Here is a 13,854-nt window from a genome sequence, read left to right on the forward strand (position 1 = left end):
GGATTTAATGTAAAGAAGAACATGTTGGACTGGTGCACAGTGGTGCTCATGGCCAGAGTTGGGTTACATTAAGGGTAACAGGAATGAAAATGAATTTAAGCTGATGATTCTGAGATTCAGTCATTTAATTCCACCTTCATACAAGCTTTATATCGTCTTAAAATGTGACGGTATACTACATAAACAGTATACTGTCATTGTAGAGGATGAACATCAGCCAAGAAAACTCATGAAACATCTGCTTACATCTTGTTGAATTCAGTTGTGTGTACTCCATAAAGAGCAGTAAACCTGCAGGTCAGCTGATCATAGCTTGTACACAAAGAAAATCCACTGGCGCTCACAACAGAACTGATTATTTGAAGGCAGACTCTTCAGTAATAAAACAGAGAAAACCCCAACAATCATATGACCCCTTATGAGCAAGTGGTTGGCAACAGTGTGAAGGAAAAACTCAGTTTTAACAGGAAGAAACCTCCAGCAGAACCAGGCTTAGGGAGCAGCAGCCATCTTTTGTCTTCAAAAGAGTTTACTTTCTTACTTTGAGTACATTTCAGAGCCTGTACGTTTTCACTTTTACTTGAGTAAAGAAATTTAATCAATACTTCAACTTTTACTAGAGAATTTTTAGATAGTATATTATATCTACTGTATAGGCATATATCCTAAATATTTAAACCAAAATCCGTATCCGTATATTATCACATCTCACTTAGGAGTAAAAAGAAACCTCTAAGCTGGACAGAAAATCAAATTTGATTTATATTTTGATGTATATATTAACATCACCGATATTAAAATATAGACAATTCTGATAAGATTATTTTTCTTTTAGCATTCCTCAGCCCTAAATCTTAAGCGCCATTTCAATTAATGTCCTCAAAAAATGTTTTCGTTTCCTTAAATTAGGGAATAATTAAAGACAGCAGCAATGACAATAAGTGTATATTTTCCAAAAACTGATAAGAAACCAAAAATTAACTTAATGTGTTTATCATTTGTAATAAATATCTGTTTTTCCTTTTTTTTACTCTCACATTATCTTGTTTGCAATAACAATAATTAAAAAAAAGAAAGATTAGATAATAAAAAAAATGATGATTAGCCTTACCAGCAATATCCTCTGCTGCTGAATGAAGAAAGAGTTGCCATCTGGGAAACTTAGATTTTCTGTTGAGGAAGTTCAAACATCAAAGACTTTGCCTAAAAACATCCAAACAAATACACCCAAAGAGATTGTTAGCAGTGTACCAACATATAGACAGTTAACGCATATCAACCTCATTTCCTACAAACATCTCAGCTGGATATCACTGAGAGTGTTATAAAACTGCTGTAGTCAGAAGTCTGCTGTCATGAGATACAGAAGCACAATGAGCGCCTTGAATATACTCCAGAGTTTGCTTGCAGTAATGTGATGGTCATTTCATGCCTTTTTGGGGCTCACAGATACACACTCCTTTATCACTGTGAAGAGTTTGAAGAAATTTGTTTGGAGAAGTGCAGGGGCTGACTTGCTCTGTATGACAGTTCCGTTCAAAGATTCCTTGTTAAAAGAAGTTGGGACTGATCTTTTGAAACAGGAAATAACAGGCTTTTAATCTCCTTAAATGTCTGTGAGCCCGTCTGATGTACAGAAACAGTATGGAGACGAACATCCGACTCAGAATAGATTTTGGTAATCAAAGTTGCTTCTTCATGAGCACTGAAACAGAGTTTTACTTTTAAAAAACATAGTTGTGTGCGAGAGAGAGAGACCCAATACAATATCATCATTATACTCAGCTCACAAAGTGATATCATTGCAGCTTTAAACATTTTGCAATCTTCCAAGTGGTAAACTGAACAAAACTGAGTATGTCTAAGATATTTTTTTAGTCTTTTTGCTACAAATGGAACGACTGACCAACCCTGTGAATAAAACCCGTCAACAATATTGCATCCACATGATAAAATGACTGAGCCTTACACAGGAGTATCGTATCTTGTATCTTGTTTACTGAACCTTCTTTTCAATACATATTCAGAAAATCAGCGTCCGTTTCACTGCCTCCTACAGGACACTCTCTTCTTCCACTTTCTTACAAACATTAATGTGACACAGAGCCGATACTGCCTCTCCTGGCATTACCATTGTAACAACACACTCATTCTATCTGTTTCTTTCAGATGAATAACAGGAACTTAGGATGTATGTATCTATGAATAATAACTATTATGCATACCCATATATTTATATGAACAACTAAGTTCTTGCGATACCACAGTAGATTACTTTACTATTAAAGTATTTTGAATGTGGGACAGCAGTCGCCAGTTTTCTGTGATATAATGAGCTCTTTTGGTCTAATAATAACGTGATAGTGAAAATGTTGAAAAGTTGATGCAACCCTTTGTGCTGTACTCAAACTTTCCTCAATTATTCTTTCCTTCTACAGTATGCAGAGAGAAATCTTTAAAGGTGATAGATTTGCTGAAGTGTGATGTAGTTTTTCCATGTTCAGCGTTTCTAGTGTTGGTGAGCTTTTCATTTGAGTAGACTTAATGTTAGCTTAATCGTCCTCAGCTGATGTTAATTGGAATTATGACCCATGAGATGAGCTTTCATATTGGTTGTATTCTCAGAATATTTTCCTTTTATACAACATTTGCAAATCCCTTGTGTCATATTCATTTCCTTTGTCTTATCCATCGTAAAATAAATAAATCCCAAATAAGTCCATACAAGTGATTTAAACAAAGACAGTGCTTTTTGTTCTCCAATCCCTCCATGTTTGTTTTAGCCACTTCCTCCCGATACTGACTGTTATCTCTGCTATTTTACTGGAACCTGTTCCTCTATTATTCATCCTCCACACCGGTCGGCTCAAATGACTGCACAGTTGTGGAAACATGTGGCATGCTAGCTTTAGCTAGTGCACTTGATGATCCCGTTTTTGTCTTTGCCTGTTTATCCTTCTTTTGTACATTACCAGCTAACCTCACCGCATCTGACACATTTTATCAATCTAATAATAATAATAATGGATTGGAATTATATAGCGCTTTTCAAGGCACCCAAAGCGCTTTACAATGCCACTATTCATTCACTCTCACATTCACTCACTGGTGGAGGCAAGCTACGGTTGTAGCCACAGCTGCCCTGGGGCAGACTGACAGAAGCGAGACTGCCATATCGCGCCATCGGCCCCTCTAGCCAACACCAGTAGGCAAGTAGGGTAAAGTGTGTTGCCCAAGGACACAACGACCAGGACAGAGAGCCCGGGGATCGAACCGGCGACCTTCCGGTTACAGATACGCTTGTAATTGTAGTAAGCTAACAAACAAAAACAAAGAAACAAAAACCTAAACAGTAACAGCTGTCTCCACCCCTCTGTCAGCCTTGGTGCTGGTTTAATACCTTGTTTTCAACATGGATCCATTTTAGTGACTAGATAATAACCTTTTTTGATGGTTGAAGACTTTCAGTTGGGGAAATATTGGATCAGAGTAAACAATTCTAGATGATTTATTATCATTATGTAACACATGACTGAACAACAAATTGTAGATGCAGTCCCAAAAACAACAAAAAATGAAGAAATTATTTAGTAATTTTAAAAAAATCTGTTTTTCATGTTAAGTGCGGAGGTTTCATTGTCTTACAGCCTGAGGAAAGAACCTGCTGTGAAGTCTTGTGGGATGACAGCAGATACGTCTGCTTGTCAGACAGCAGCAGGGTGAACAGGGGTGTTGCTTTTTTTTTTTTTGTTTTTGTTTTTTTCATGTGCTTTAGGCCCTGACACCTCACTGGTATCTCAGAAGCTTGGTACAACATTGGTGCTGGTGATATTCTGGGAGATTCTGATCACCAGCTGCAGAGTCTTCTCCTGGGGTGTATATGTCCATTATCAATTGATATTTTCAGTCCGAATACAGTGTAGTAGAAGTTAACAAGAACTGAAGTTTTAAGCCTGTTGCATTAATGTTTTGGCCTCCTTTTATTTTATTTATTTGTTTATTTACCATGTTTGAGAAATGATTAGTAAACCAACCATCTATAAAACCATCTATAAACTGACAAATACAGGTACCTGCTACATGGCAGCAGCAACCGCTAAAGGCAAGCTAAGTCTAAGCTTAGTTATGGCACCTCTGGTCAGTTTTTTGGGTTCTGATCATTTACTGATAATGCAAATGCACAAAAGGACCAGCCAATTACTCCCAGTATATATGGCTGCAGCACACAGACACATGCTATCTGCTAATTAGTGCAAGAAATAGGCTCTAAAACATTGTTTTAATGGCTGATGCTTTGTGTTTTAACATCAGGGATTGAATCCCTTGGAGCCAGCCTCAAGTGGTCATTAGTGGAACTGCAATTTGATGTGTCAGTGACCGCTAGGCTTTCTTTACTATGGTGGAGATGTTTGATGATCATGAAAAGTATCAAAGACAAAGAATCTGATTAAGCATACACCATACAACACCAATGGGAAAATCTCTCTCTCTTTTTTTTACTACTTTATATCAGAAGGTTTCAGTTTTATTTTATGGTTGAGGTGATGCAGTTAGAATAAGCTAGGAGAAACCTACCATGCTCGTCCATTTGAGAGCTAGCAGTACTGATATTTTACTCAGCAATATGACAAATATGTGTCAGAAAAGATGCAGAAACTGTTGAGGAATCCTGAGTTTGACTTTGGAGCCTTTTGCTGCTAGTTTTTCTTTTTGGGTCGACCTTGAGGAGCCCTCCCTCTGCTGCCTTTTCACAGCACACTGAACAGCAAAAGGACAGACAAGGTGCATGTTAAGTGAAGGTGGTGGCTCCTGTCATAGTCGACCTGGGTGCTATCAGGACAGGATCAGTCGTCTGTGTCTGGATGACAGAACTGCCTGCGTCTCCATCACTGCAGAGTGTCCACAGGCGTCTTTCGGCCTCGGTGTCATGACAGCCAGCTCAGCATGACAATAGGACAACTAAAGGGGACAAGCCGTCTGCTGTCAGCAGTTAAAACCAAATCCTGGGCTCCTGCCATCAACATATGTCCAAAATCTGAACTATTAAAACTTCACCTCGACGCTGATATAAATTTACTTAAACAATGTTGAAATGCTTATACAAATATTCAACATCTCCTGTCAAAATTAGACATTTGGCAAAGATTTAGGAAATGACCTTTAAAAAGTTTTGCTATTTGCAGACTGGTGTGCAGATCCTCGAACTCCCCCGAAGGACTGCTGAACATTGGCTTAAGAAGCAAAACCCCTAAAACTCCCATCTGTTAAAAAGAAACGAGATGTCCTGATGATTACAAGAATCAGAATCAGAATACTTTAATAATTCATAAGGAAATTATGTATGAGGAGACAATATTTGGTTAATTTCCTAAGGAATATTATGGACTATTAAAAGGGAATATTAACAAAGCAGTTTTGCTAAATGTTGCAAACTGGCATAACATAAACATGTTGACCTGAAAAAGTGCTGATTTCGAACCACTCCAGAGATTTGATTGTTGCTGCTTCTCCAGTGTGGATTCTAGAAATTTGTATTTTGTAGACTGAACAACCATTTTTTAGCAATAAAAAAAATTATAATAATTTGTTTGCCTTACTTTAATCAGTCAGCAAATTACAAACTAAGCATTGACCATGATGGCCAACCATTCTGTAGGCCCGGCCTGTGTGACTTGGGTGGAAGTGTTTTATAGTGGAAATAGTGGATGTTAGTTCATTGGGTTCTGCAACATCTCTGACCACACTGTGATCATCACATCATATAAGAAAACATGCAGGCACATTTCTTATTTCTAACAGAGACCACAAAAAATGATATAACCCAATAGATCCTCACAATCATCACTTGCACCTTAAATCCATGTCGCAGAACTCCAGGTTTATTTTTCTGCTGGGAAGACAGCAGGGAGCCAGTGTTTGCTCAGCTAGTAAATAGACACACAGGACATGTGATGAGTGAAAGACCAGTTTTTTATAAACTTAGCCCAAATACACATCCATCCACCCATCCAAATCTGTTGTACAGTGTTTGCGCTATTTGTATGGATTTGTTGGACTGCACATATTTTGTGTTTGGTCAAAGTGCTACATTCATCCAGTTGTTTAGTGTGTACATTGTGTGATCACTAAAGTTAAGCATTAGTTTGAAGCACTAAGTGGAAATCTTATCAGCATAAACTTTGTGTTCAGTTTAAAATAAAAGCACACAAACTTGGTAGACTCTTATTGTACCTCTGTCACTATTCAAAGCTATCCTCCCAGCCTTAAGAATTTTTTTCTGCTCATTTTCTGCAACCCCACAGAAGAGAAATGTGTAATTTATTCAAAGTCCATGTTTGCTATAGTAATTAAATTCCTTCGTATGTTTACATTTTGTTTATTTCACCACTGTGACTAGTTCATTTAGCATTTTGGGAAGGCTTCTTTGTCTGAGAGAAAATCCATTTTCTAGCTCCTACCATTCACCGCCACACACAAGTACGCTGATTATTCCGGAGGCACAGAGCGGGAGCGCGGGCAGGAGAATGCAGGATGAGGACCTACAACTGACACAAGGTGCAAGCACCACCAGTGGCCTCAATCAGTCACGAGGTGCCTCAGCACGAATGGAGCAGAGAGGTTGTTGTGCTGGCAGCCCCCAGCAGCATGATTAAGGAGCCAGCGGTGTGATTACGCTGCTCGCCTTATGAATGGAGTAATAGAGGGAGGCATAGTCTGGTGCTAAATTCTCCTGATGGAGGTGAGACATGAGTATGCGGTGGGGAGGAGTCCGAGGCCCTCCCATGTGACCGAGAGAAGATAAAAGACTGACAATAGATAATTAAGGAACTGCCAGGACCTCTTTTCTATTCACATGGCTGTATTATTAAAGGGGATTCAGTCAGGAAGAATATTAATATAAACTACAGCCCGTGTGACTCAGATGAATATAAATTGGGGCCGGTGTGTGGAGGAATGCATTAGGGAGTGTTTATCAGGAGCACAGTGGAGCACGGTGATCATGAGAATGGGCTCCACACTTTGCCAATGAAGCTGTGTCGAGCTCCGGTGAATTAACAAACGCATGTCATCAGCAACAAAGGTGCTTTTGAGCAGTTTGCATGTTCACATATTTAAATCGCTGCTGCAGAAAAAAGTCACACAGCTGCAGTTTTTTTGCATATTAGTCTTCGTTCATTCAAGCTTCATCACTTTCAATGATTCAAAAAAAGAAAGAAAAAGAGTTTAAATCCCCTGTTGAAGAAAATGTATTTTTCAAGCTACATAGTACTAAAGAACATTAGGCAGAAAAGCATTTCATTCGTTAAGCATCAGTATAATCAGTTCATCACAGAGTAAATATATTTCAGGCAGTGAAAAGGTGAGACTTTTCTGTGTCGTAGTTGTGGTTGAATTTGGTAAGTTTTTCATATCTGTGGACAAAAAAGGCTTATCTGCTGTAGGGGTTGTTGAGATGGAAGTACCTCTCCACATGGATTTCACAGATAAGTATTCAACCTTGTGCAATTTGGAGGATCCTTTTATCCAAAACACCCGACTGAACCTGCAGCTGTATACATTTTAAAGATGAATAAGCCCTGAGAGAAAAATATGACAGTGCCAGAAAACATTACCTGTGCTGAAACATGAATATACTGGCTATAATATTTTTTTTTTCTTCCATAACACATATCAGTGGGAAGGAAATTTCAATGATGAACCACTGAAAAAGTCAAGGATATGACTTTAATATAGAAAAAAAATCTGAAAAAAACAAAATTCTTAAAGTTTTCTTCATCTTCCTTTGAAGATAATGACAAGTTCCAAATTAGAGTTTAGATTTGCATCCAAAAACTTCAGTTTTTCCCCCTTCATTAATCAAATGGTTGTATCCCTCCAGATATGTCCCTTACAATCTCCTAAAGGCCAAGATGACTTCTTGAAACGAGCCAGTTTGTCCATCCAACAGTCCAAACATCAAAAAATAAATGTAATCTTTGTTTGATAGATTTCTCAGTGTTTTCAAAAATTATAACCCAAGTTTCCCTTTGCAGGAAAATCCTGCAGATTACCCAGGCAGTTTTGCCGATGTGGTGGTGTTAAAAAAAAAAAAAAATCAGGAAAAGCCTTTCATTCTTATAAATTAGAACACCATAGTTTGCATAAGAATAGTTTGCCTCATCAGCGTTGATGGAGATTCACTCTGTTCTCAGGGACTTCTCAGTTTCATTTTCATTAAATGTCTTCTGCCTGCAGCACACTTTAAATGGCAGTATTTTTACCTTCACAGGTAGGTGATTCCCAAATGAAAAGCTGGCAAAACGTGACTTTATATGATTTTATAGATTAAGTTATAAAATCACCTGATACAAAATGAGCTCTAACTGGATCAACTTAAGTATGTAGTAAACACAAATACGAAGTTTTCAATAATACGTGATTTTGTAAAAAATACTAAAATGAATTTTAATGCCATTTTGAACAATTTTGAACATACTTACTGTCATGGTCCTGGGTCGTTGACCCAGCGTTTTGTGTTTTGTGACTATTTCCCTCTGTTCTAGTTATTCTGTGTCCTCCCCCCTTGTGTCCGGTTCGGGTTCTAGATTTCCTGTTTTACTTTGTAGGTCTGTGTCTCGTTATGCCCATTAAGTTCCAGCTGTGTCCCCTCCTGTGTGCCATTTCCTCATTACCTGGTGTGTGTATTTATAGTTGGTGTCTGCCTGTGCTCCTCGTCGGCTCGTCTGCACTCATCCGCGTATTTCTGCGTATCTCTGCATTCATCTGCGTTCCATGGTGTCCTGTCTCTGCGTCCCTCTGCCCCGCACCCCCTTTGTACGGTCTCAGGTTTGCTATTTAGTTTCTCCCAGTTTAGGTTTCCGTTTGTAAAGTACTCATACCTCGTTGCCTGTTTTTGTCACCACCACCTTTGTAAATAAAACATCACTCGTATCATCAGTTTGCTGCATCTTGGGTCCTCCTTTTCCTTCACACCACACGGCTCCCTCCGCCAGCCGTGACAGTACGAGCCGACCAAACATGGACCCAGCAGCATCCGCACCTTCCCAGGAGTTTCGGGAGGAATTAATTGACTCCGTTTCAAGGTTGGTCAACCTATGGCTCGAGCATGAGGGGGAAGAGTGTCTCCGCGCTGTAGAAGCCAGGCTACAGCAGCTCATCTCTGCTCACTCCTGGCTGCTCGGCTCTCTTCACCCGCTCGCACAGGACTTCATTCTTCATGAACTGCACCTTCACCCTCCAGCTGCTACCGCTTCCCAACCCAGCCCGCCGGAGGTTTTGCCCGGCCCGCCGGAGGTTTTGCCCGGCCCGCCGGAGGTTTTGCCCGGCCCACCGGAGGTTTTGCCCTCCCCTTACCCTCTATTAATCCATTGTTATTTGCTTATCTAAAGTCAGGTAATGGTGGCAATAGGCTAAGTGGGTTTTTCCAAATGTCCTTCTCCCTAGTCATACTTTCCAGTTACTCCTGGGGGATCCTGGGGCGCCTAAAGACCAGACGAGATATATAATCTCTCCAGTGGGTTCTAGGTCCAGGGTCTCCTCTGAGTTCAGTGTGCATGGAAAACCTCCAAAGGAAATTGTCCAGAAGGCATCCTAAGCAGACGCAGAAGTACCTCAATGAACATAGGTGAGGGTTGGGGTGCAGATTGACTCGTAAAATGAAAACTTTCCTTTGAGCTCCACTCTCTTCTTACCACGATAGTCTGGTACGATGGCCACATTGCTGCTGAAGCCTCATCAATCCACTAGTCCAAATCACAGCCCACCTGCTCATCACTTGTTAACAAGATAATTGAAGTCCCCTGCTTGAAGTAATAATAATAATGGATTGCATTTATATAGCGCTTTTCGGGGCCCTCAAAGCGCTTTACAATTCCACTATTCATTCACTCTCACATTCACACACTGGTGGAGGCAGCTACAGTTGTAGCCACAGCTGCCCTGGGGCAGACTGCCAGAAGCGAGGCTGCCATATCGCGCCATCGGCCCCTCACCAGTAGGTAGTAGGTGAAGTGTCTTGCCCAAGGACACAACGACTGTGTGCCGGGGCTCGAACCGGCAACCTTCCAGTTACAAGACAAACACCCAACTCTTGAGCCACGATTGCCCAGCAGAGAACCATGGCCTCAGGCACTTGGAGGCAGTGACTTTCTTGTACAAATATTTTTTTTAAGCAAACGAGTACTTGAAAAGCAAATATTGGTGCTATATCACTAAAATACACAAAGAATATACTTTCTTTACCTTCAGTTAGTCAAATACATTTCACATTTTACCTGAGAGCTAAGATCCAGTCACACAGAGACCTGTTGGCAACCACTGCTCACTAGAAGACAGGGGTTGCAATTGCAATTCTTTCTAGCTGTAAGTGTCACATTCACTTGCAGTATTCATGAAAGATGCTAACTTGTCTGCAAAGACTGTTCGCTTTCATAGTAAAAGTCATGCATTTTCAATTGTTTTGGGGGGTTTCCCCCTCCGATTCTGGTTTGGGTCGCACTTTTTCAAGTTTCACTACTTCTCAGTAAGCAGCAGGCGAGTGTTTGCAGATAAATCGTTGTCTTCCATGCACACTATGGGCAACTGCGGTAATCTGTTAGTGACCAAAGCAATCACAAGGAGGTTTTTGGTGCAGGACGCTCTTGGTGACTGATTTCAGCTGACACAGCCAGTAACCTCCAGCAATCATTCACGAACCATGGGGGAATACACATTGTTTCCCAGCAGGCTTAGGGAAGCTGATTGGTCTCTGTGTGGCTGAGGCCTGCAATAACAAAAATACACACACATTTTTGCATGAAACTAAAAAGTCTTAATTTATGTATTTTTTTCTGCTTCTTACAGTTATCTTAAGCATTCTTTGCTGCAAGATAAATGCACCCAAAGGGAAAACAGACTTGTGACCTTGTTCTTGTTGCAGAATAAATAACGGTCAGCTTGGCTCCTAAAGGAGCCTTTATTCCATAGCTGTAAAGCGGCCTCTATAGAAGGTCACTTTAACAACAAAAAGACACAACGATACACTTGGTTCATGATATATTTTTTATTGTTGGGTAAAATGACAAGCGGGTTTTCTCTATATAAATAACAATCACATGAAAGAACATACGAGACATGGCTATAGGGAAGTGGAATCAGTGTTTGTGATCACAATGTGCTGCTTGGGAACAGGATGTCCATAATGATAGCTGTGTGTTTTGTTTTTCATTCTTAAAAAGGAGTGTGCTGATTTTCTGAAATGAACAGAACCTGGCAGAATCTGTACACTGATGAGAAACGAATGGAGTCACAGCCAGCCGCTATGTACAGGACATTAACAGAGAGAAAGGTCAGAGGTCGTCATCAGCAGAGTCGGGGTTTAAAACAGGAAAATTTAAATCAAAGTATATACGCTTTAACTGGAAAGACAGAATGACTATATATAATCTGTACACATCAAAAGTTCATACTAAATTTGAGATACAGTTGCCCATTGTGATTCAGAGTCATAGAGTGCTAGGGTGAATATGCATAGAAATGTGTCCAGCTAGGAAACGGTTTCATTGACTACTGCAGTAGCATCTAGAAAGAGCTGCTTCTCATGCTCAAAGACCCTCTACACGGCACAACCACATCTACCCCAGTCCCCAGTGTGCTAGTTCATCATTACTTCACATTAAAACATTCACTTGAAACATGCTGTCAAACAGAGCAGACTACGCATGTGCTCCACATTCAGCTACACTCTAAGATGCTTTTCTTTTATTTGGTCCAGGGATATTAAAATTATGACAGAATTTTCTTCACACACGAGTGCTCTATTGACTCTTAGCTAAGGAACATTTTTGAAATATTTTAAATTTCACAATGTGTAAAGCTGGCAATATTTACCTAACATCACCACTGACTTTCATTTTTCTGCTTTAGACTATAAATGAAAAGAAGAGGAAAAAAAAAACTATATCATTCAAAACCTTCCAAAGCTGGTTATAATTTCGGATCAAAGGTTACAGAGCACACAACCATAATGAACCACTCAGTCTCCACTTCAAACAGGATGGGATCACAGCAAGGGCTCGTTTTAATTAGACAGATTTGGCTGCATTCGATGGACGAGAGCTGTAGATTTGTGAGGAACCACTCACACTCACCATGAATGAAGGGGTCAAAGAAAGAGGTATTAGTCTGCAGTCACACTGGGAATAATTATGCTAATTCCTCTGATGGAGGGGAATTTTCCTTGAAGGCACAGGAAAAAAGTTGGGAATGGGAAAATTGAAATTATAAGATTTAATCTGGGTGTATACAATATATATGTATATTTCTGCCGATTCACTTTAGTTTGTTTTTGTTAAGAGATTATCTACAGCATTCCCACACACTGAATACAACCGAATAATAATGCAAAGTTGCACATATTTATGATTTCATACCAATTTTCCTGAAAAAAATGTTACTAGCAAGCAACTTTGATGTAGAGGCAAACCCCCAGGTGAAAAGAAAACAAACAAACTTGGCTTCAAGACAATATCAATCAATTATGCCCTCACATATTTGTTCTTTTTTTTTAGCATTTTTTATTTTATTTTATTTTTTTCATTTTCGGATGACAGTCCCTCATCCGTGTGATGAAGTCAATTTGGTTTCTGAATCTGTGGTTTTCATTATCGGACTCCCACAAAACTAAAGAATCTGCAACAGAATTCAGTGCATTAGTACCTTTGAAAGGAAAAAGCTCACTGGGTCTCATCGTCATGACCTAAGACTCTCCCACCCACACCACCACGTTGCCTTTGAGGACATCGGTGATCTCACAGTTGAGCTTGTTGAGCCGTCCATCCAGGATGAAGAGGGACTCTCTGGACGGTGTCATGAGGTACTGTCCGAACAGTCCGCTGCCCGCCATGATCCTGTTCTTGCTGCTCCACGGCCACTCAAAGGACTTGGTCGGCTCCTTCAAGCTCTTGATCATCTTGACTTTGCCGGTGCTCAGCTCCACAAACAGAGCGTCAGTTTGACGGCCGGAGCTGCCGAAAACGTTATACTGGTGGACTTCGGTGAAGGAGCGCTGGAAGGCCAGATCAGATAGGTGCAAGTTGGTGTGGATATCGAAGGGTTCCTGGATTTGCCCTCGCTCTGAGATCGTCTGGATTCTCATCAAGCCATCACTGTCATCGACAGTGACCAAGTAGTGGCCGTCTGGAGACACATAGGGAGTGCCAGTGATGTCACGGTTTTGTCCAATTACGCTGTCTGTCACGCTGTCTAAGATGAGCTGAGGCTGCGTGGCACCGGTAGAGTCTGGCCTGCAGTTAACAAAGTAATAGCCACCCAGATGGGTGTAGGCTACAGACTTGGGGATGCAGCTGTACTCCCATAAACTGATGTTTTTCACATATGAAGTCGTCTCCAGGTCAATCTTGTGTAGGACAGGCTCATTTCGATGAAGGATGAGGCCAAATCTGCAGAGAATTTAAAGAGAAAAACAAAGAAAAGATTTAATCAATATCACATTTTTCTTCTGAAATCCAAATTAAGAATCAAGAAACTGCCAACCCAGTTGACTGGTTGAGCACTTTGTACAAAAGTAGGGTCAGAACATATCCAAAATATTTCGGTTTACCTGAGCATGACTTTAGCGATACATTTTTCTCATTTAAGATTGTCCAAGCAGTAATGCACAACTGCCCAAATCTGCAGTTTGTTTAATAAACTCTTGAGGCTTCCTTCGAGATCAAATGAATCCCCACAGACCCCCGTGTTAAAACAAAACACAAACGTAGAAGCAAGTTTAAATGTTGTATATTATTTCTATATACAGTTTCTGATGCATAAACTGCAAATAATGCACAATGTATTCCCTATAATCCCCATCCA

At 40.2% G+C, this 13,854-nt stretch overlaps 1 protein-coding gene across 4 annotated transcripts in view; it reads right to left on the reverse strand.

Moving 5' to 3' along the window:
- Positions 1-11,022: 11,022 nt before the first annotated feature.
- The window catches only part of fstl5 (follistatin-like 5), a 198,847-nt gene continuing 196,015 nt past the window's right edge, over positions 11,023-13,854 (reverse strand). For all 4 annotated transcript variants that reach the window (XM_026182979.1, XM_026182971.1, XM_026182987.1 and 1 more), the window contains one exon: positions 11,023-13,439. In XM_026182979.1, the coding sequence (XP_026038764.1) occupies positions 12,737-13,439 (703 nt within the window). In that variant the 3' untranslated portion in view covers positions 11,023-12,736. The remainder of the gene's footprint in view (positions 13,440-13,854) is intronic.

This window comes from Astatotilapia calliptera, chromosome 2 (genome assembly GCF_900246225.1).
Source record: "Astatotilapia calliptera chromosome 2, fAstCal1.2, whole genome shotgun sequence".
NCBI lineage: Eukaryota > Metazoa > Chordata > Actinopteri > Cichliformes > Cichlidae > Astatotilapia > Astatotilapia calliptera.